The sequence below is a fragment of the Pseudorasbora parva genome, chromosome 3 (genome assembly GCF_024679245.1).
Source record: "Pseudorasbora parva isolate DD20220531a chromosome 3, ASM2467924v1, whole genome shotgun sequence".
NCBI classification, from domain to species: Eukaryota; Metazoa; Chordata; class Actinopteri; order Cypriniformes; family Gobionidae; genus Pseudorasbora; species Pseudorasbora parva.
In genome coordinates, this window is record NC_090174.1 from 18,872,900 (window position 1) to 18,898,059 (window position 25,160).

Genomic DNA, 25,160 nt, shown 5'->3' on the forward strand with positions numbered 1-25,160 from the left:
AATAGTAATGTGCTAAAGGTTTTTTCGAGAGAGTTCCACATGTAATCACCACAGCTATTTCATATAAGATGTCAGGCAATTACAGCAGTGTGCATTTACACTGAAATCTCACAGCAGACACCCCTTTAAAACAGTGTTCAAATCAGAGGGCTAAAATCAGGGTAGGAAAAATGTATTTTAATATGACATTTTTTATTTTTTTATTTTTTTAACACCTGCTTCATTCATTTTGTGTAGAATTTATACTATATGTGCACCATAGTAAACGTTATAAATAATATGATATAAAATGCAGTTCATGACCCCTTTAATGTTAAATAAGTAAGGGATGTACACCCAGCCGGTTGTTATCGCAGAATAAACCCCGATAGAGTGATCAGGACGGAGGGGTCTTGCATCACTCTGAAGGGGTTTATTCTGCGATAACAACCGGCTGGGTGTACATTATCCCGCTTATTACACGGCTAGTCTCAAAAAATAATTATTAGACACAAAATATTGTCTTGAGATTAAATATTTGATTAGCTCTTACGCAAAGCTTCCGTGAAGAAAAACAGTTCCAAACTGCTTTAAGTCTTTATTTATTGCTGAAGATTTGCCATATGCCCTTGCTAAATGTTGAAAATGAATGCTGAAAGGGTTAGTTCACCCAAAAATGAAACCAAGCCTATGATTTACTCACCCTCAAGATAGGTGTATATGACATTCTTCTTTCAGACAAATACAATCAGAGTTATATTTAAAAAGTCCAGGCTAACCTTAATACAAGCAGTAGTTGTAGTTGTGTTTGAAGTCCATAAAAAATGCAGCTGTCTGTCAAATAACACGCTCCATACGACTCCGATGGGTTAATAGAGCCTTCTGATTCGAATCGATGCGTTTGTCTAAGACAAATATCTATATTAAAAACTTTATAAAGGAAACCTGCCTTTTCCCGGCAATCTTCCATTGTAACCCATGGCTGTTTAAGCCACAAGATGGCACAGCGTTAAGCATAGAAGTAGTACCACTCATGATAACTTGTAGTACCCATATGAGCGGTTGTTATCTGGAAATACAGCTGGAATGCGCGATTGACCAATCAGAATCAAGTATTCCACAGAGCCGTGTAATAATGAACTTTAATAAACAGTACATCCCCACCCCAAATAAAATAGCTTAAAATAGCTAACCGTTTTAGCATGTGTTTTTGAAGTTTGCATGAATGCAAAACATAAAATTAAACTAAACAGCTACTTTGCTACGTCAGCAAACATTGGAATGATTTCCCTGTTGGAAAAAAACAGCAAATGCTGGTTAAGTATATTTTGAAGCATGGCAGCCTGTTTGAGCTGGTTTAAGCAGGTCCTTAGTTGGTCATGAGCTGGTTTAAGCTGGTCCTGAGCTGGTTTAAGCTGGTCCTGAGCTGGTTTAAGCTGGTCCTGAGCTGATTATATAAGCTGGTCCTAAGCAACTAGCTCCAGCTTAGGACCAGCATAAACCAGCTCAAACCAGCCGCCATGCTTTAAAACATACCTAACCAGTATATGGTGTTTTTGCAATAGGGTGCTTAATCCACACACAAAAGAAGGAAACTTGATTAAAACATTTTTTTTACTTTACTTCCTGAAAATCAGTTTTATGGTCATAAAATCAACAATGTTGCTCACAGTCACATGCCACCTCCTGTGAGCACAAAACATTGATGGCAGTGCATGACATTGATGACTGTGACTGTTACAATCTGTTATGAATATTCATTTAAACTGTTCAACATACTAAGATTTGGGAGACACTAATTTGGGAATTTCAACTTCAAACACAATTAGTATGCGAATTGGGATGCAGCATGTGATGGGGTGACTAATGTGGCGAAAGGGATCTCAGAGCTCACAGGAGCAATAGGCCCTCCGGAGATGAAGATCAAAAGATTGTTAGCCTACGGTTGCGCAGTACACACACCATATCTGATCAGTGATCACATACTGTATATCTATATTGAAATTATGAAATGTACATTATGAAGTGTATTACTGAATATAAAATGACATACATTAGGATATATAAGTAAATATATAGTCTCATATTTTTCAATATATGAAAAGCAGCAATTCCTTATGTGTTATTTAATATATCAACACAATATATAGTTCTGTATATTTTTTAATATATCCTGTTATATCATTTAAATATTGATAATTTACAGCCTGTATAAATATATTTTCTTTCCTTAAAGCTACACTGTCTGATATTTTCCCCCATCTAGCGGTGTAAAGGTATATGACAATCCAGTGAATATTAGTTTCTGTTCCTCTCAACTCTGATTTCGTACGGTGGCCGATTTAGTCCAAGATTAATATTGCTTCCAGTTCGGCCTCGCTCATAGTGCCATCGAGTGTTAAAACGCGAAAAGCGAAGCTTGAATTTACGGGTATGTCCCTCTTTGGCTAATGTACTTTCAAGATGGAGGGGCAACATGGCGACCGGCATTCGAACCCCTCGCCCGTATGTATTTTCAATGGCATATTATAAACTTAAGAGAATACTTTATAATTAGTATTTCTTACTAGTAGTTTTCTTGAAGTGGTGTCTGCAAAATAACATAGGGTTCATAGACAATTGGAAAAGTTTTTGGGGCAGACCTGACCTGTTGAAGATGGACGGCATTCATCCCTCCTGGGCTGGTGCTGCTCTTCTCTCTAGTAATTTGGCACATAGTCTTAGAGCTAAACCTTGACTCACTGGGGCCCAGGTCAGGAAGCAGACAAACTGGCTAAACCAACCGTCTGCTAGCTGTCTCACGTCACCAAAGTCAGCTAAATCCCAGCACATAGAGACTCTTTCACCTAGATATTATCACATAGAGACTGTGTCTGTTCCCCGAATTAGTAAATACAAAAAAACCTCAAAACCATTCAACAGTAAAAATTTAATTGATGTCCAACAAATAAACAACAGATATAATACGGATGAACAATTGATAAAGCTTGGGTTGCTGAATATTCGATCCCTTTCAACAAAAACGCTTGTTGTCAATGATATGATTATAGATCATAACTTAGATGTGCTGTGTTTGACAGAAACCTGGCTAAAACCTGACGATTACATTACTTTAAATGAGTGCACCCCCTGAGATTATTGTTACAATCATGAGCCACGTCTGAAAGGTAAAGGGGGAGGTGTGGCTGTAATTTATAATAATATTTTCAGTATTACTCAGAAGTCTAGTTTCAAATATAATTCCTTTGAAGTTTTGGTGCTTTATGTAACATTGTGTAGTGTAAATGATAAATCCCGTTTGACATTTGTGTTGGCTACTGTATACAGGCCACCAGGGCACAATACAGACTTTATCAGAGAATTTGCTGGTTTTGTATCGGAGTTAGTATTAGCTGTAGATAAAGTACTAATTGTTGGGGATTTTAATATCCACGTAGACAATGAAAAAGACGCATTGGGATTGGCATTTAGAGACATTCTAAACTCTATTGGAGTTAGACAACACGTATTGGGACCCACTCATCGCCTTAATCATACTTTAGATCTAATAATGTCACATGGAATAAATGTTGATACTGTTAAAATTCTGCAGCAGAGCGATGACATCTCAGATCATTACCTAATATCATGTATACTTAATTTACCTAAGGCTGCAAAGCCATCCCCTCGCTTCAAATATGGCAGGACGATAACCGCTGCGACTAAAGATTGCTTTGTACATAATCTTCCTCATCAGTTCCATCTCCTCAGCATTACAGATAGCCAAGATGAACTTGATTCTGCAACCGAAACTATTGACTCTCTCCTTACTAGCACTTTAGACATAGTTGCTCCCCGGCGCTTAAAGAAGATTAAAGCAAATAATCCAACGCCGTGGTACAACGAGCACACCCGGGCCCTTAAAACAGCAGCCAGAAAAATGGAGCGCAGCTGGAAGAAAACAAAACTGGAGGTTTTTCGCAATTTGTGGAAAGAGAGCATGATTGCATACAGAAAGGCCATAAAAACTGCTAGATCTGCTTATTTCTCATCTCTTTTAGAAGAAAACAAACACAACCCTAAGTATTTATTCGATACAGTGGCTAAATTATCAAAAAATAAAGCTTCAGCTTCTGATGTTTGTAAACAACACAGCAGTAATGACTTTATGAACTTCTTTACTAGTAAGATTGATAATATTAGGAATAAAATTATAACCATGCAGCCGTCTATTACAGTATCACTTCAGACAGAGCACTGCAGGGTCACTGAGGAAAAATTACACTCATTCACTGCTATAGGAGGAGAAGAACTGGCTAAACTTGTAAAATCATCAAAATCAACAACATGTATGCTTGACCCTATACCGACTAGGCTATTAAAAGAGATACTTCCAGAGGTCATAGATCCTCTGCTTAATATCATTAATTCATCTTTGACATTAGGATATGTACCGAAAACTTTTAAGTTGGCTATAATTAAACCACTTATTAAAAAAACGCAACTTGATCCTAAAGAATTAGTCAATTACAGGCCAATCTCGAATCTACCGTTTCTATCAAAAATACTAGAAAAGGCTGTGTCTTCACAATTATGTTCTTTTTTAGAAAGAAATGGTATATGTGAGGATTTCCAGTCAGGATTTAGACCGTATCATAGCACTGAGACTGCTCTAATTAGAGTTGCAAATGATTTACTCTTATCATCTGATCGTGGTTGTATCTCTCTATTAGTGTTACTCGATCTTAGCGCTGCATTTGATACTATCGATCACAATATTCTTCTGAATAGAATCGAAAATTATGTTGGCGTTAGTGGAACTGCTTTGGCGTGGTTTAAATCGTACTTATCTGACCGTTATCAGTTTGTAGCAGTAAATGAGGAGATGTCACACCGATCACAAGTTCAGTATGGGGTACCGCAAGGCTCAGTGTTAGGACCGTTGCTTTTCACCCTGTATATGCTACCACTGGGAGATATCATTAAGAAGCATGGCGTTAGTTTTCATTGTTATGCTGACGATACTCAGCTCTATATTTCCTCACGCCCTGATGAAACCTACCAATTCACAAGATTAACAGAATGCATAGCTGATATAAAAAATTGGATGAATAGTAACTTTCTGCAACTTAATTCAGATAAAACTGAATTTTTAATTATTGGACAGAAAAGCTCCACAAGTAGTAACCGAGAATACTGTCTAACACTTGATGACTGCTCTGTCAAGCCCTCGTCGTCAGTGAGGAACCTGGGTGTGCTCTTTGATACCAATCTTTCATTTGAAAGCCACGTTTCTAGCATCTGTAAAACCGCATTCTATCATCTTAAAAATATATCTAAATTACGGCACATGCTTTCAATGCAAAATGCTGAACAGTTAGTACATGCGTTCATGAGCTCAAGGCTAGATTATTGTAATGCTCTACTGGGTGGTTGCCCTGCTCGCCTAATAAACAAACTCCAGCTAGTCCAAAATGCAGCAGCTAGAGTTCTTACTAGAACCAGGAAGTATGATCATATTAGTCCAGTTCTGTCAACACTGCACTGGCTCCCTATTAAACATCGCATACATTTTAAAATCTTGCTTATTACTTACAAAGCACTAAATAGTTTAGCTCCCCGGTACTTAAGCGAGCTCTTAACGCATTATACCCCATCACGTCGATTGCGGTCTCAAAACTCTGGCCAGTTGATAATACCTAGAATATCTAAATCAACTGCAGGCGGTCGATCATTTTCCTATTTAGCTCCTAAATTGTGGAATAGTCTTCCTAGCATTGTTCGGGAAGCAGACACACTCTGTCAGTTTAAATCTAGACTAAAAACACATCTCTTTACTATGGCATACACATAGAAAATTTGTAACTTTCATTATTCAATTCAATTGACTGATTGTTAGGCTGCATTAACTAGGTCAGCCGGAACCGGGAACACTTCCCATAACACCTGATGTACTCGTTACATCATAAAAAAATGACATCTTCGCTAATGTTAGTCTCTCTGTTTATCCCGAGGTTTATCCCGGATCTGGGCCCTGTCCGGATCGGATGGTGGACCTGCCTGGACATGACCAACGCATCCTGGAGTGTCTGCTGAGCCGTGTCAAATGGTGTCTCCTCCGAATTTGCCTCACTGGCACGACATGCTCAAAACCCGTCTTCGGCGCAATAATTCCGATCTTTCATGTATTCATACTCTTGTGTAATTGACGCCCCAGCCTAAATAAATCTGTCTCTTCCGTGATACCCTGAAAATTTTGAATAACCCGATCTAATATGATTTCCGACCTGTAAGGTTGCCAGAATAATAATCTTACACGGTGTGTTAATAGGCCAGAGGAGAACTGGCACCCCGACTGAGTCTGGTTTCTCCCAAGGTTTATTTTTCTCCATCATGCCCCGATGGAGTTTTGGTTCCTTGCCACTGTCGCCTTTGGCTTGGCTTGCTCAGTTGGGGACACTAAAAATATGATTAAAGTTATTCAACTTATTATACAAATAAAATATATGAATTAGGTCTTATTTAATTCTATAAACTATAATACTGATCTGCCAACGTTGTCGCTATATGATCAATTAAAATAAGCTGATAACATCACTGTTTTCTCCAGTACGACTGTACAGCCAAATCTAATTTTGTCGCAATATTATCCTGTTTGACACTGTGAAGCTGCTTTGACACAATCGTGATTGTAAAAGCGCTATATAAATAAAGTTGATTGATTGATTGAAAGAAGTAAATATAATGAGCACATATATTTTTGAAAGAACTAAGTGTTTTTAGCTAAGAATAAGCAAAAACGTTACACAGTAGCTTTAAGGGCCAACACTCATTTCACTGTTAAATCTGCGGCTACATTGCTGATTGCAGGACTGTTTGCTCCGCCAACATAAGATGCTGACAGCGCAGACTTGATTGTGTTTATCAGCGATCGATGCTGATTATGAGGAATAATCTTCTCCCTGTGGATGGGTCCCATGTACTGCCATTGTGCTGTCATGGATTTTTTGTGAATGGGGGGTTTTGTGAATGAAATGATTAAGATTTTTGTTCACTACCATGTTTTATGTCATTGTGCAGTACTGGACAGTTACAACAGGAACAGTTTCTCATTGCCTAAACATTTACAGCATGACGTTTAGTCCACAGTGTTGTCTAAATAAAGTTGTCGTTTTGTTGGTTATATTTATTTATTTATTTCTGACATTTGCAAGTATAGCATAAAAAAAGAAAATAGTACTTTTCTATCAATGGCACGTGTTTTTGTTTGTTTTTTTACAAAGTAGAAATATAAAATATAAAACATATGACTGAAGACACTTAAGTGCATCTGGGCTCCAAAAAAAAAGAAGAAATAAAATCAGATGTTCACTTGATCTAGTGCAAACTCCATTCAGTGCCTTACACATTCTGAAAAAGAGGGGAACACTTGTTTCACACCCTGTTTACTAGCCCTAGTCAAATCTTATCTGCCTTTTAAGATAGTCTATTTTTGTCATTATTGACATTTGACATTGATTGAACTCTGCGTGCTTAGATATTTTGTGCGAAAAGAGTCTGTAGTATTTCTGGGAAAAGACTTATGAGAGTGACGTGACAATATTGTGTAATTGCTAAAGATTTACCATAAAAGCTGTGTATTTTAAATTAGTCTGTCTGTAGAAACACACATCTGTTTACGATTTGAGTACAGCACTTTAAAGGTTTTTTGCAGACCTATAAAAACTGATGCCAGTAAGACTCCTAAATTGTCAGAGTGGACCATTTTACTTATGTGTAAATCACATGAAAAAATCAGAATAAGAAATATATTTTTTTTTAATCTGAAATAATCTTACGAATGAAAAGGAAAAGTATCTCTAAAATTCTGCTCCATTAAAGGTGACTGCAGACTTTAATTTAAACAAGGAAACAGTATTTGATGACAGAACACTTTATTACCATTAACATCAGTTAAACATCGGCTGTCATGAGGCAAAATGCAAAGTTTCAAATAGAAAAAAGCACACACAGTCCTTTGCAATCAAAATATTTAGACGAATCGAAGGTCAATAAATAGCATTTCCAAAAAGAAACATTATTAAACACAGAGTCTTTTGTGTATGTATTTTACTTCTGTTGAGAGAATTTTATTATTAAATGTCTATGCGCTTGGTTTAAGTGTGAAACTTAGCATTTGTTAGAATTTGGCACACATTACACTATTGACTAGCCTAAATGACATTTCTGTAAATGTATTTTTCCCATTTTGATAATTTTTTAAAACATTGTTTAAATTCTTTCATTAAACACATCCCATATAATTTAAACAGGCACAAACAATTTTTTTTGAAACAATCTTATAGTGTTCAATCAGACATTGACTTTCTGATATTTTTTCAGGAAATAATTTACTGTAATAGAGAAATAATATTATTGATTTTTAAATTGGAATATGAAAATGAACATAGTTATATTTAAAGGTTCCAATGGTTGTCATCTCTCTGAGTGACAAACTACAACTTTTCAACAAAACATGTGAAACTTAATTGTATAGTTTGATGCATTTCAATGAAAAGTCTGTTGATGCATTTCAATGAAAAATTATTTGTGGGAAACATTTTAAAAATACTTTAATAGTATATCAATATAGAAGTATGCCAATATATAGATTTGGTAATAATACTTTCTTTATAAAGATGCACTTGAACCCTTAGCAAAATTTAACATATTTAAAAACTATATACCAGTTTAAGTGCAATATTGCAAACCTACACTCTGCAAGCAACTTCAAACTTCAAAAACTGAGTAAGGTATGAGACATGAATTGTAAGGAAAAGAGAAGGTGTTTAAGGCTAGAATGCTATACACACAATATGCTGGTTGCATTTAGGGTGAGAACCTCACTGGTGTGAATATTACAGAACTGTGTCTATGTTTATTTCATTGTATTTAGAAAATGTCTGTAAAGGAAGAACTGGACCAGGCAAAAACAAAAAACAAAAAAAAAGACCAAAAAAAGTGCTCCTGAGCCTCAACTTCATTTCTTCCAGTCAAATATTAGGTCTCAAAATACTTATAGATCTGAGACACATACTGCATTACACTTTGCCAGTCCGGTCTGTCAGTGTGCATCAACTCATCAATGTCCTACAGAAAAACAGAGAGAGCAGATTTCTTTAAGTTAGAAGTTTCTTTAACTGTGAACATTCCATTTTGTTTTATATCATTATTTTGCATTTTCCCCAGACTTGCATTCTGAACAAATACAAGAAAATTACATTTTAAAATGTTACAACATTTTTTATAATAATATAATATTTTGTTAAAATATAATATTATATAATATGATATTATTTATTAATTATGATTGTCTGAATAAGGAGTGAAATGAACACAAAGCATTTCAATTTGCATTTATATCAGTCTAACACCAAAACAAACAATTCTGGCCTTAAAGTTTCTTGTCATTAAGAAAATAACATGTTTGAGATTAAATATGAGTTGTTTGATGTGATGTATGAAGAAAAAATAAATGTTGGTGGGTGGGATAGGCAGCAAGAAAGCAAAAAAAAGTTTAAGGCTAAGAACCTATAATGAGAAAAAATCATTATAGGTTCGACAATCATCAAGTACCACAGACCTGAGGAACAGTTCACCCAACAAGAACCTTCCAAATTTTCTGTGTTTCCTCTCTGCAAAAACAACTGCTTGGTATAGTGTTGTCTAACTCCCTCTTGCCCTTCTTGTCACTATTTCTTCATTGTTTTTACAGTATGTTGGCTGAAGTAAACACCAGACTGTGGCATTTTCCTGTTATAGTATCTGTGGGTTTGTAGGAACCCTGAGAATCATTAAACATTTACAGGTCATTTTAAAAAGACCCCAGAGGGTGAGGCATCTCAAGAAAATGCGCATAAATAGTATGAGTGTGCAATCTCGTGGAATGTGTACGGCAAAATTAGATTTGGTGTGCATATGATACACACTTTATGATGTATTATACACACAAACCACCCACCCCACCACCCCCAGCCTACCCAAGAGCGTGTCATATACACGCCATAAAGTATGTATCACATGCATATGCATAGTGTTGGCTGCACTGAGCCTGTTTTGAGCCATGTGTTAAGAGTTGTGTTGCTGGGAATGAGTTTTTTAGGTGATGAAAAAAACACTGTAAGACTGCAGTTATAATTATTTATACAATATTTTCATGGATGACATCCAGATAATATGCTTGTAGAGTGTACAAATTCAGTACAAATATGTGGATAAGTGAAGATATTTTCTGTGCACTCTGCTCTCTTTCTTTTTTGATGTCTTTAATTCTACCGAATTATTCAGTAAATGGAAAATAAAAGAGAGCATGTGCCAGGATATTTAGCTTATATTTAAAGGTGCCCTAGAATGAAAAATTGAATTAACCTTGCCATAGTGAAATAATAAGAGTTCAGTACATGGACATCACATACTGTAAGTCTCAAACATCATTGCCTCCTACTTCTTATGTAAATCTCGTAAATCAAAAACTGCACGGGAAAAAAAGTGCTTCTCAACATAAACCCAACCGTAACGCAAGCGTTGGGGATCATTTATATGCACGCCCCCAACATTCTGTCCAAACAATACCCGAATCTACTGATGGTAAACAAGACACTCGAAGATAGTAAAAACGGCTCTCATGACACATGGTTGAGGTTTATTATAATCGGACACCACAACAAATCTTTTGTTTGTTCGGCCCATTTCAAGCAAGCTTCAGATCAGCGTCTTAAACTGAAGAAAGGGGCAACTATATTCCTGCAAGCAGTAAGTAATTTATCCACTTATTGACTAGCTGTTTATACAATTTCTGATTAAATTTAAAGTTTCTTAGAGAGACCGCGTCTAGATAACGCAAGATGCAAGTACAGTAACAATAGGAAACTCCAAGTACCATACAAAACTAAATAGTGTGTCTAATGACAAAGGTTAATATTATTTTGTGTTACAAAATACAACCGTAGTTCACTAGATCCTTCTAGCAAATGTCACCTTTTCCACCATGTAAGTTAAAATGATAGTCAATGAAGATTGCTAAATGCAGCTTACTTGTTTATTGGTGTTTTCAGATCATTCGCATGAGAGAGAGAGCTCACGGTTGCATATGGTTGCCAGATTTAGGTAAAACACTGGATAGTATGCAGGTTTTTTTCACAGAAAAGCTCTGTTTGGGAAATCTACTTTCTCCTGCGTGGATGATCTGAAAACACCAATAAACAAGTAAGCTGGATTTTTATCAATCTCCATTTGAGATGTTTTGCTTAAAGTGTCATTTAGTCTGTCTGTGTTCTGTCAGGACTCACGAGCTGAACAGCCGAACTGCTGGGAGCTGCTGAAATAAGCCAATCAGAGCAGAGCTCAACATTAATCCTCCTTGCACATGTTTGTTTTGTGTCTGTGTAAGTCATGTTGAAAAGGACAAACATAACCTGCTGATGATGTGTCAAGTCAAAATATTGTGTACACTTCTGTAATGAAGTCATAAAACATTTGTCAAATACACCCTCAGGTAAGAAATTAACAGTAAAACCTAACAAAAAGTGTTCTGAGACAAAGTGTAATAAAATTATTTTTTAAGAGAAAGCATGTGCCGGGGGAAATTGCTCTTGTGGCCAGACGGCACAAGACAGCGCGACCGCGATCTCACTGCTGCTGAGAGAGCTGCTGTTTTCACAGCAAACTGAGCAAATTGCACTTTACACACACACACACACACACACACACACACACACACACACACACACACACACACACACACACACACACACACACACACACACCTCTGGGAGAGTGGCAACGGTCAAATCGGACCCGGAGTTGACGGCTATGCTTTCCCGGGCCGCCGAAAAGGTGGGGCTTGAGTGAAACCCTCCACCACGTCCCGAACCTTCTAGGTTGGACGATTGGTGCCTTTCTTCCCGGAGGTGCATGAGGAGCTGACTAGGTCGTGGAAAGCACCGTTTAGCACCTGTGGGTGACCTAGTGGCTCCTCCCCCCTCACTACCCTTGACGGCGGGCAGGCCAGGGGGTATGAGGGGGTCCCGCCAGTGGACCGGGGCGTTGCGATGCAACTGTGTCCGACGTCCGCCTCCAGCTGGCGTGGGGACCCGAATCTCCCGTCCAGGGCTTGTAGGTTCTCTTCCGGTCTGACCGCAAAGGCCTATAGGTCCTGTGGCCAGGCCGCGTCCGCCCTGCATGCCATGCCGTTGCTTCAGGTGCATCAAGCACAGGCACTCGGACATGCACCAGGGAAGTCCTGGCCCAGAGCTCCTCTGGACCTTGCCATACGGGCGACGAAAACCGCCGCCCCTACTATTGGCCAGGTGATGTCCACTTTGGTGGTCCAGGAGCGGCATCTCTGGCTCAACCTGGCCGATATGAGGGAGACCAATAAGACCCGGTTCCTGGACTCCCCTATTTCGTCGGCTGGGTTGTGCGGCGATGCGGTCGAGAGCTTTGCCCAGCAGTTCTCGGCCGCCCAGAAGCAGATGGAGGCCATCCGGCACATCCTGCCCTGGTGGTCTGCTGCTGCCTCCACCCCGCCGCCGGCGGCAGCACCTCCGCCTGCTCGTCGCCGAGGGCGTCCGCCCGCTGCCACCCCCGCTCCTGCCGCAGCCCAGCAGTAGCCTCCACACGGGTGTAGGCATGGAGCCGGCCGCGGGAAGGATGTTCAGCCCGCTCAGGCCGCTGCCAAGCCAGGTGGCAAGCGCCGTCGAAAGAGACCCTGAGACGGGCCACCCAGAGATGGAGGATCCTGCTGGACAGGAAGTGGCAGCAGCACCACTTCCTCCCCCTGGAGGAGGGCCGGGGCTCCCCTGTGACAATTACATCCGTCCCACCATTGTGCGGACGAGTGCGCGCTTTCGGATGATGCACAGAGACAGATCAGCGCGAGCGTTCTCATTCGCGTCTTCTGGCGAATATACACGGGTGATATTAGCGCTGTTGTAATGTATCACTGAGGAGCCAGCATGTGTATCCATCTACAGAAACATACATAAAGCATTATTCAAGTTACAACCCATATTATTGATGCCTCATCAGATTTTTTGCACCTTTTACGGCACCCCTGCTCACCTCACCCCAGAATATGCATTATATCCGAGTCCTGATCGGGATGTAACTTCTGATTCTGATTGAGTCTGAAATCACGTGATCGGGCCCGTGATCGGATCGGGATATCCCTAGTTTCTACCGGCGGGGGTGCCCCTAGAACAGGTAGCCAGGCATCCGATTGTCTCCACGGATGCCTCATCCATCGGCTGGGGTGCCACATACAACGGGCTTGCGGTTTCAGGTCTGCGGACTGGGCCTCAACTGCAATGGCACATCAACTGCCTAGAGTTGTCAGCAGTTTGTCTTACCCTGAGCCGCGTCAAGACTCGTCTGGTCCGTACGGACAGCATTGCGGTTCTAGCGTACATCAACAAACAGGGTGGTCTACGCTCCCGTCGTATGTCACAACTCGCCCGCCACCTCCTGTTATGAAGTCTGAAGTATCTGAGGTCACTTCGTGCCACTCACATTCTGGGCAGGCTCAAGCGTGCGGCCGACAAGCCCTCACGGCAGCCAGTGCTTCTGGGAGAGTGGAAACTCCATCCCCAGGTGGTCCAGCTGATTTGGGATCGCTTCGGGGCCGCACAAGTAGACCTGTTTGCCGCCCCGGACACGGCCCATTGCCAGTGGTTTTATTCCCTGACTGAGGGGACTCTCGGGACGGATGCGCTGGCACACAGCATTAGAGGAATGGGCCAAGGAGGTGCTGTCGCAAGGAGCACTAGTTCCGGGAACCATGTCCTGTTGGGTCAGTATGGCGCCACCAACAGAACCTGCTCCTCGTCCTCCCTGACCTTGCACAGTGTGTTACGTATGTTAGCGTAGGCCCCGGGGTCAGCTGTGTGCCAGCGCATCCGTCCCGAGGGTCCCCTCAGTCAGGGAATAAAACCACTGGCAATGGGCCGTGTCCGGGGCGGCCCATTGCCAGGTCCCTGGAGGAAGGACCTCCTGACTCAGAGACGGGGCACCCTCTGGCACCCGCGTTCAGACCTCTGGAAACTCCACGTCAGGTCCCTGGACGGGACGCAGAGGTTCTAGGTGGTCTGCCACAGGTGTGGCAGACACCATCGCTTCCGCTAGAGCTCCCTCTACGAGGCACCTCTATGCGTTGAAGTGGAACCTGTTCGTCGACTGGTGCTCTTCTCATCGAGAAGACCCCTGAAGGTGTTCGGTCAGGGCCGTGCTTTCCTACAAGATGGCTTGGAGAGAAGGCTGTCTCCCTCCACCCTCAAGGTGTATGTGGCCGCAATCGCTACCCATCACGAATTAGTAACTTGAACAGCCTGTAAATTGAACAGACAGTAAAATCAACTATTAAATGATTTGTTTTGAAAAAAAAAAAAACATTAAGAAAAACAATTAAACCAGATAAACCATCAGATGTAGTGAATAAACTTTACCACTGGTATACATTGGTACATTACCACTGGTAATGCTTAACTCTGTGACTCTGTAAACTAACCTACAGTTTGTGACCTCCTGCACTTAAATAAAACTAAAATACAGTTATTTTTAGATTTTGTGGTGAAATGTGACTTGGACATTTATTCATGGGACTGAACTGCCTACTATCACCTGTGGACACTTACTAAAACAAACAGTGATCTTTTGAAGTTCCTTTGATTTAACTGGGTGTTCTTAGATTGTTTGTTTCATCAAGATGGAGAATTCACACAGCTTGAACTCACTGCATAGGCAGTTGATTTTGATTATGTGTGAATGCAAGATCCCTTACAAATATGTTTATTCAAATGTGCTATTAGTATACTTATTTTAAACTAAAAATTAGAAAGTATACTTTCCGTCTACTTTTTATTTACTTCTCAGAATATACTAAAAATTAGAATTAAGTATACTTGCCTTATACTGACAGAAAAGTCTAAGTCTATGTGGCATATTCTTGTTCTCAATCTTTTGATCGGGATACTTAAAAGTATAATTAAGTATTCTATGTATACTTGGATTGTAGTGTATTTACTCTTTTTATCAAATAGTCTATTAAATACTTTTTCACATAGTTTTCACATACTGTCTGACCACAACTTATTTTGTTTGAAAATATTGATTTATAAAGAAAACAGATGTGTTCCTAATTCTGAGTATTATTCTAAATAGACTAGTACACTGGTAGTAAAGAGCAAACATACTTTAAATCTACACTATATTGCCAACATTTTAGAGTGATCAACATGGATGAGTGAGCTCGGTGTGGAGGTATTTGACTGAATCAGAGCGGAGACTAAATGGCTCATGTCACACCTCTATTCATCTCTCTGCATTGGCTACCATTCGCTGCCCGGATCAAATTCAGAGCTCTGACTCTTGCTTATGGATCTTCCACAAGCTCAGCACCCGCATACTTCGACTCACTCCTACGAGTCTACACCCCCACCAGAAGCCTTCGCTCAGCTAATGAGCGAAGGCTTGTGGTACCATCACAGAGAGGCATGAAATCCCTCTCTAGAACTTTTTCTTTCATTGTTCCTGGTTGATGGAACGATCTTCCGTCCTCCATACGCACGACAGAATCACTCGCTTTATTCAAAAGACAGGTAAAAACTCATCTCTTCCATGAGCACTTAATCTTACATTAAAAAAAAACAACCTCTTTCCTCCTCTATTTCTCCTTTCTCCTTCCCTTTTCTGTTTTTTGCTACTCTGAGGGGCACTTTTTGTGTTTCTTTGCCTCTTCTTGACGGATCACTTCCTGTTCTCCTGAGTTGTAAGTCGCTTTGGATAAAAGCGTATGGCAACCATATGCATGCGAGCTCTCTCTCGCACCGATGAACTGAAAACACCAATAAACAAGTAAGCTGCATTTCAGCAATCTCCATTTGAGATGTTCTGCTTTAAGTGTGTCATTCAGCCTACATTTTAGACTTGTCTTTTTTCGTCAACGATATTGCATTTTTATATAACGTTAGTCACTATGTAGGCTAACGTTACGCAGTGACTGCATGTAGCCTAATTTGAAATACAAATAGGCAAAAACATCATAGGAAACACCATACTTCAGTTCTCAAAAATATAAATATATAACTTATATAACTAACAAAATGAATAGCCTTGTCAAATGTAGAAAAGTATCCTGCACAGCCTGGAACATGACGTGTGTCCATGAGAGAAGTTTGTTTATCTGCATTCCCAGTTACCGTCATTTCCGCCTGACAATGCACATGTTTGGACAGATGCGAATGTTGAGGGCGTGCATATAAATGATTCCCAACGCTTGCATCACTGTTGGGTTTATGTTGAGAAGGTTTTTTTTATTTATTTTTTGTTATGGATTCACGAGGGTTTACATAAGAAGTAGGAGGCAATGATGTTTGAGACTCACAGTATGTGATGTCCCTGTACTGAACTCTTATTTTTTCACCATGGCAAGGTTAATTTGAATAAGAATAATCTAGGGCACCTTTAAGGAAAAGTGAAGAGTAAGGACTAAACTAGTAGTTTAATGAGAGTGTACTTTCATAAGCTAAAAATGTGTTACATTTGACTAGTAAACTTAGTATGTATATAAGTTCACTGTAGGTGCAGATGAAAACTTTAGTTGTAAACTAGTTGTGTACTTTAAGTTTACTATTGTTACACTTTAAATATACTTTTATGCAAAAAAATCAAGTGTTCTGGATCCACATGGCAACAGCACCTGGTGCCCCGAGAATGAAACCATGTTTAAAAAATACTTTTGAAACTATACCATCTTTAATGTCCCTGCGCAACCCCTAAAAATGTGACGGCATGTATGCAAGCATTACGTGTTCAGCCCATAGGCAAGCATGTTTGAACACGTATGTGTGCATATGTGTTTTTATCTGTCAATGCTGCACTGGCTCCCTATTAAACATTGCATAAAATTAAAATATTTGCTTATTGCTTACAAGCACTTAATGGCTTAGTTCCCCAGTACTTGAACAAGCTCTGACTGAGAGAGCATTATACCCCATCACATCTATTGAAGTCTCAAAATTCTGGCCAGTTGATAATACCTATCAAAATCAACTGCATGCGGTCGATCCATTAGCACCTAAACTGTGGAACAGTTCTGTTTTATTATTTATTATTTTATTTTTAGTCTAATAGTTTTTATTTATCAGCTGGTTCAATGTAAACAAAACAAAATATATGTAGATTATACGCCCAATTAAAGAATAATGTAAAACTGTGTGAGAAAAAACAAAAACAAAACGTGTATATTAACAAACTCACCAGAGAAGGCCTGATACCAATGCTTTCGGCTGCTTGGAAAGCCAGGGTAAGATTTCGGCCCTATGTTAAAAAAAAACATTCTTTTAAACACTTTATGAACCATCTGAATGTTAACTATCTGAATATTAATTGCAGTTAATATTCAGCTAATATAATATACAGCTCCTATTTTTTAGACCTGATACAGGTGTCTAAACCCAGTGAAGTAATGCTCCAGAGAGCCACTCACTTGGCCTTTTAGTAGCCTTGACATTTACAACACACTCTTGCTTTGTAAATAATTCAAAAGCATAACGTAACATCTCTTCCTGTAATCACTATTATACTTATGGCTGCAATTTGTCACATAGCTCTGAAAACCATGCACATTGCGTGTGTATGGGTGTGTGCCTGGTTGAATAAACATTGAAGGAGGGCAGAGCAGCCGTTTATTTGTTATGTATGTTCTGTCTACTCTTCTCCGTGTGTCGCTTGTTTATGTATTCTGTCAACACTAATCCATAGAAGCACGTAATTCATTACTACTGCCAGGTCAGCAGAGGGGAAGTCTTGGCTGTTAACACATTTTGCTGAACATGACAGGCACTAAAGGATCTACTAAGACACTTAAGTATGTAATAAATACATGTGTACCTTCTCTTGGCTGATGAGCTCCTGGTAAGGGATGTGTGCAGGCAGATAGGTGTGTAACAGAGCACAGAATGCCAGGCCATCACTCCAACTGCTGCTGAAGTTTGTCACATCTATATTCTACAAGGACAGAGAAAGAGAATAGCACCATGTAATCAAACACCATATAATTTGCCATATAATTAGTGTATGTTTGCATTGAGGACAGTGGAGCTTTTCATTATTCCATTCAGTTCTTTTTCAGAGGCATCTTAATGATTCACAATCAACCAGCCACTGATCGTTGTCAGATGATATTCATCGCAAATCTGTAATCGAAGACAGAACAATCATGCATTTTAATTAATGCTACAAGCTAGAATTTTACACACACACACACGCACGCACGCACGCACGCACGCACGCACGCACGCACGCACGCACGCACACACACACACACACACACACACACACACACAGCGTTTCCATGTTTTATGGGGACTTTCCATAGGAGTAATAGTTTTTATACCGTACAAACCGTATTTTCTATCCCCCTACACTGCCCCGCCCCTAAACCTACCCATCACAGGAAACAGGGCAGATCGGTAATATAGTTGAAATTTAAGTGTCCCAACTGAGCAAGCCAAAAGCCAAAGGCGACAGTGGCAAGGAACCAAAACTCCTTCAGGACCAGAATGGAGTAAAAAAAACCTTGGGAGAAACCAGACTCATTCAGGGTGCCAGCTCTCCTCTGGCAGACAAACAAACAGTGTATGATTATGATTCTGGCAACTTTACAGTTCAGACATATTAATATATATATATACAACACCAAATATTTTACAACTTACTTAAGTATGTACTGTCTGTAGTGTAACACTGAACCAAAAAAAGACCTAAGTCATTATGATAAATGGAGAATAAGTGTTTTCCATTCATCATAGTGTTTTACAATGAGCCATCCAGTGTTCAACTGGTTCTTATAAATGTCTATTCATATGATTGTCTGTGTGTCATTTGAAAACAAAATACCATTTTGAGAAGAAACAACATTGTTTTGAATGAAAAGTTTAGCAGGAGAATTGAAGGGTTTTGCCAATTGTGTGTGTTTTTTGATTTATGTGTAGAGTTCTGAGAGTATGAGGCATGCTTTCAGAAAATGTGTGTAAACAATGAGAGCAGTCTCAGTACTATGATACAGTCTAAATCCTGACTCCTGACTGGAAATCCTCACAGATACCGTTTTGAATCTAAAAAGGACCGTTCTAAAAATGAACTCAATTATGAAGACACTCCCTTTTCAAGTATTTTTTGGCAGAAATGGTATTTGAGATTGACCTGTAAATGACTAATTCTTTAGGATCAAGGTGTGCTTTTTTAATAGTTTAATGGCCCAGCCAACTTAAAGGTTTTCGGTACATATCCTAGTGACAAAGATGACTTAATGATATTAAGAAGAGGATATATGACCTCTGGTAGCATCTCTTTTAATAGCAGTCGATATAGGGTCGAGCATACATGTTGTTGATTTTGATGATTTAACAAGCTTCAGATGTGTGTATATATATATATATATATATATATATATATATATATATATATATATAGGCCAAAAGTTTGGACACATTACTATTTGTAATGTTTTTGAAAGAAGTTTCTTCTGCTCATCAAGCCTGCATTTATTTGATCAAAAATACAGTTTTTTATTTATTTATTTATATTGTGATATATTATTACAATTTAAAATATTTGGTTTTCAATTTATTATACTTTAAATTATCATTTATTTCTGTGAAGCAAAGCTGAATTTTCAGGATCATTACTCCAGTCTTTAGTGTCACTTGTGACATCCAGTCTATCACACGATCCTTCAGAAATCATTCTAATATTCTGATTTATTATGAGTGTTAGAAACAGTTCTGCTGCCTAATATATTTGATTATTAAAAGGTTCACAAGAACTGCATTTATTCAAAATAAAAACATATTTTCAAATAATATAAATCTCCTTTACTATCAATTTAACACATCCCTGATGAATACAATTATTATTATTATTTTTTAAATGACTGACCCCAAATTACTGACCAGTAGTGTATATTGTTGTTACAATAGATTTCTATTTTTAAAACATTTACTTCTTTTTTTCTTTTTTTTTCTTCCTTTTTATTCATCAAAGTATAAAAGTATTATAATATTAAAAATTATCATAGGTTATGAAAAAAATATTAAGCAGCAGAACTGTTTCCAACTTTGAAAATGAATCATCATATTAGAATGATTTCTGAAAGATCATGTGACACTGAAGACTGGAGGAATGATACTGAAAATTCAGTTCCCTTTCAGTCGGTCACTACGACGTGCGTCGTGACTGACGAATTGGGATCACTTCTGGGAGCCCCTATCAGCTTCGAGATATAGAAACGGGCCAATGAACATAGGCGTGCGTGCTTTGCATATCGCACCCCGCCCCCGCGGCGCAGGTATAAAGTGGAAGCGATCATTCACTTGTCATTGTGAATGTCACTTGTCACAACATCTTGCCTCCTTGGAATGAGTTGTCATTCACTTTGGAGCTGAACAGCGTTGATGAAGCATCTGACTGCCTGTCATTCAGCGAGAGAGACAGAGAAAGCGTGTGCCATGGGAAATCGCTCTTGTGTTGGTCAGCTGCTGTTTTAACAGCAAAAGAGAAACTGAGCAATTTGTACTACACACACAACACACAGTTGGTTCGGTGGGCGTGTTCCATACTGGTGAGAGCAGGTACAGATGCATTTCTGCGTTAGCATTCTAAACGGCAGCCTGTGACGGGATCAGTTCAATCACAGAATCACCTCCTTGGCCCATTCCTCTGAGGAGGGACCTCCTGACTCAGAGACCGGGCACCCTCTGTCACCGGCGTCCGGACCTCTGGAAACTCCATGTCTGGTCCCTGAACGGGATGCGGAGGTTCTAGGTGATCTACCACAGGCTGTGGCAGACACCATCACTTCCACTAGAGCGCCTTTACGAGGCACCTCTATGCGTTGAAGTGGAACCTGTTCGTCGACTGGTGCTCTTCTCATCAAGAAGAACCCCGAAGATGTTCGGTCAGGGCCGTGCCTTCCTTTCTACAAGATGGGTTGGAGAGAAGGCTGTCTCCCTCCACCCTCAAGGTTATTGTGGCCGTAATCGCTGCACATCACAAACTAGTAGAAGGTAAGTCTTTGGGGACGCACGACCTGATCGTCAGGTTCCTGAGGGGCGCGAGGAGATTAAATCCGCCTCGCCCCCCCTCTATACCCTCTTGGGACTTTTCTCTGGTGCTTAGTGCACTTCAGAGACCTCCATTTGAGCCTTTGCAGTCAGTGGAGTTAAAAATTCTGTCTCTGAAGACAGTACTCCTGGTTGCATTGGCCTCTATCAAGAGGGTAGGGGACCTGCAGGCATTTTAGGTTGACGAATCGTGCCTGGAATTTGGGCTGGACTACTCTCACGTTGTCCTGAGACCCCGGCCCGGATACGTGCCCAAGGTTCCCACCACTCCCTTCCGGGACCAGGTGGTGAGCCTGCAAGCGCTGCCTTCGGAGGAGGCAGACCCAGCCCTGGCTTTTCTCTGTCCTGTCCGAGCTCTTCTGACGTATGTGGACAGAACGCAAAGCTTTAGGACCTCAGAGCAGCTCTTCGTCTGTTACGGAGGACAGCAGAAGGGAAAGGCTGTCTCCAAGCAGAGGATGGCCCACTGCATAGTGGATGCCATCGTTTTGGCGTATGAGTCCCAAGACGTGCCCTGCCCGCTCGGGATTAGGGCCCACTCCACCAGGGGTGTAGCCTCTTCCTGGGCGCTGGCTCGTGGCGCCTCGCTGACAGATATTTGTAGAGCTGTGGGCTGGGCGACACCCAACATGTTCGCTAGATTCTATAGCCTACATGTAGAACCGGTATCTTCTTGTGTACTCACTCCTTTGAGTCGGTAGCACCGAAGTGCCCGTTCTAGTGTCGGCTTGCTGCGCCACTCCCTTCCCCATGGAACGGATATGTGCGCTTATATTACATCTGGGCCGGGACCACCCCTAGGACTCCCGTATGTAGCACTGCCCACGGCCAGCCCATTTTCCACTGCAGCAGAGCTCCACGAGACCTGGTCACCTGAAGTCCCTGTGTCAACCAGAACAGTTTGTCGGATTCTGTCTCGAAATGGCCTCCATGGTCGAATCAGTGCCCAGAAGCCAGCACTAAACAAAAGACAATTGAAAAACTGTGTGGCATTTGCCAAGGCCCACAGCCTGCTAAAAGGATGGACACAGGAAAAGTGGCAGAAGGTGGATTTTTCAGATGAATCTTCTGTTGAATTACACCACAGTCGCCGCAAATATTGCAGGAGACCTACTGGTGCCCGAATGGATCTGAGATTCACCCAGAAAACAGTGAAGTTTGGTGGCGGAAAAATCATGGTCTGGGGTTACATCCAGTATGGGGGTGTGCGAGAGATCTGCAGGGTGGAAGGCAACATCAATAGTCTAAAATACCAAGAAATCTTAGCTACCTCTTATATTCCCAACCAAATTCTGCAGCAGGACGGTGCTCCATCGCATACTTCCATCTCCACATCAAAGTTCCTCAAGGCGAAGAAGATCAAGATGCTTCAGGATTGGCCAGCCCAGTCACCAGACATGAACATCATTGAGCATATGTGGGGTAGGATGAAAGAGGACGCATGAAAGACGAAACCAAAGAAAATTGATGAACTCTGGGAGGCATGCAAGACTGCTTTCTTAGCTATTCCTGATGACTTCATCAATAAATTGTATGAATCCTTGCAAAACCGCATGGATGCAGTCCTTCAAGCTCATGGAAGTCATACAAGATATTAAACTACCACATTTCTACCACTATTTTTTGGCCAATCAACTCCAAAATATATACAAATGGATTCATCCTAACCCATCAGAAAGCACATGGCTAGATGTTGAACAGTCAATTTGCAAAGACATTAACATTTCAGATCTACCTTTCCATACTCAGACAATCAAAAAGCATCACTGTTTTAAAACACCAACAATAGCCGCAGCTTTGACAGCCTGGTGGAAATTTCATCAAATTACAAACACTCCTCTTGCACCGTCTAAATACACCCCAATCTGGAATAACCCCGATTTTATAGTTAACAAGAAGCCACTCAACTTACGCACATGGGTAGATAAGGGCATCACACAACTTCAACACATCCTCCTTAATAATAACTGGGCACCATTTTCCCACTTAGTTCTGAAGTACGGCATTGGGAGTAATTGTTTTTTGGAATATTTACAAATCAAGTCATCTATTCAATCAAAAATCGACACTCAGACAATTAATCTAGATCTTCCTCCTCCAATCTTAGAGCTAATTAATATAACATCCCCCAAAAAACTACTCTCCAAAATATATAAAATAATATCCAAATCAGACAACACATTAAGCCTGCCCAATGCTAAATGGGAATCCGACTTATCCATTACTCCCAATGCCGCTTTCTGGTCACAAATTTGTAAAAATATTTACTTCATGACAAAAAACGCCAACTTACAACTTATACAGTATAAAGTTCTTCATAGATCCCACCTAACTGGACAGAAATTATTTAAAATGGGTTTTTCTTCAGAAACATGCTCACATTGCACACAAAACACCCCAGACACCTATTTACACGCTATTTGGCATTGCACCTCAGTTAAAACATTTTGGGAGAACGTTACTGACTCACTATCCAACCTTATGGGTTGTCACATCCCACTGTCTCCCTCTCTCTGTATATTAGGTGACATATCGATAATCAGTTTAGACAGTAGAAACAGTCAGTTACTCCTAGTGGCCCTAACTATCGCCAAGAAAACTATCCTCATGAACTGGAAATCAAGAAACACCATACACATTACAACTTGGAAAAATTTACTAATAGAGTACATCTCCATGGAAAACTTGTCTACCTCTACTCAAAATGATACATCAGAATTACACCCTTCTTGGTCAGCTCTGTTTAACTTCCAACAGTCATGAATCCACTCACCTTCTTTGTCTGAAGCCATCTTTAATGATACACCATCAATAATGGGGGGAGCGGGGTCAGGAAGAGGTAGCAACACAGACTATTATTAAATAAATAAAATTTCTTATAAGATTATATTGGAATCTCTCTCTGTCTCTATCTCTCTCTCTCTCTATCTCTCTATCTCTATCGCCCTTTCTATTCTCTCTCTTTCTATTCTCTCTCTCTCTCTCTCTCTCTCTCTCTCTCTCTCTGTCTCTCTCTCTCTCTCTCTCTCTATCTCTCTCTGCGCTTGTGGACCCTGGATGGTTGTGGCATACTAATCCCTGTCATGTGCGGGTCTGATTAGTCGTGGGTGGGGGTGAGGTGGGGCCGGGGGCCTTGGTCTTTCGCCCTCCAGCTGGTAGTTGTCGCGCTGTTTTAATGCTTTACATATTAGGTGAGGTGCACACACATTCATTTGGAGCATAAAACTAGTTTAAATCAGGAAAAAAAAAAAAAAAAGAAAAAGAAAAAAAAAGAAAAGAAAAAAAAAAGGCACATATATAGGGTAAATGTGGCGTGGACATGGCGGCCTGCATGGGCTTTGCACTGGGCAGGTTCCATGCTACACGCCATGTTTGTTTTAATGCATTATACACTAGTTGACAAACACATCAGACAACAACAACAACAAAAAACACAAAGATAGGGTCAGCGTGGCATCTATGGAACAGCTGGGGGATGGGCATGGATCTCGGGACCCTGGCAGCACCTCACCTTGATAGCCCATTGCATTACGACTCTGGCAGAGGTCTATCCTATGCCATGGCCATGAGGGGTATCAAAGCTTTATAATACCTTGTTACTAATAGCTGATCAATATTACCATTATTATAATTATTTTTATTGTTATTATTATTAAAATCATTGTTACCACTACTATTATTATCACTATTAATGACTTTATAAATATCTACCATTATTAATATTATTATTACTATTACTACTATTGTTTTTATTTGTCCTCTTCCTGACCCCTTTAACCTTCCCCTCATTCCGGATGAAAAGAGTATATTTGTATATATGTTTGTCATTACTACTACTGATAATACTATTAATACTATTTGTCATTTCTAATTAATTGGATTTATCATTATTATTGTTATTATTATTAATATTGCCATTACTATTGCTGTTGTCACCTTATTTATACACATATATTTTTTGGTTATGTCTGTTGTACTTCCCTACATGATTCTTTATTCATACATTAACACTCCCACACCAGTTACACGCACAAACACACACAC

At 40.1% G+C, this 25,160-nt stretch overlaps 1 protein-coding gene across 6 annotated transcripts in view; it reads right to left on the reverse strand.

The window, feature by feature from the left end:
- Positions 1–7,884: 7,884 nt before the first annotated feature.
- specc1 (sperm antigen with calponin homology and coiled-coil domains 1) overlaps positions 7,885–25,160 on the reverse strand; it is a 175,474-nt gene continuing 158,198 nt past the window's right edge. For 3 of the 6 annotated variants that reach the window (XM_067437982.1, XM_067437983.1, XM_067437986.1), the window contains 3 exons: positions 17,884–18,000; positions 17,251–17,310; positions 7,885–9,087 (listed from right to left, as the gene is read on the reverse strand). In XM_067437982.1, coding sequence (XP_067294083.1) covers positions 8,998–9,087; positions 17,251–17,310; positions 17,884–18,000 — 267 coding nt within the window. In that variant the 3' untranslated portion in view covers positions 7,885–8,997. Of the gene's footprint in view, positions 9,088–17,250; positions 17,311–17,883; positions 18,001–18,077; positions 18,189–25,160 lie in introns of those variants that run through there. The other 3 variants (XM_067437984.1, XM_067437981.1, XM_067437985.1) reach the window with 2 other exon arrangements.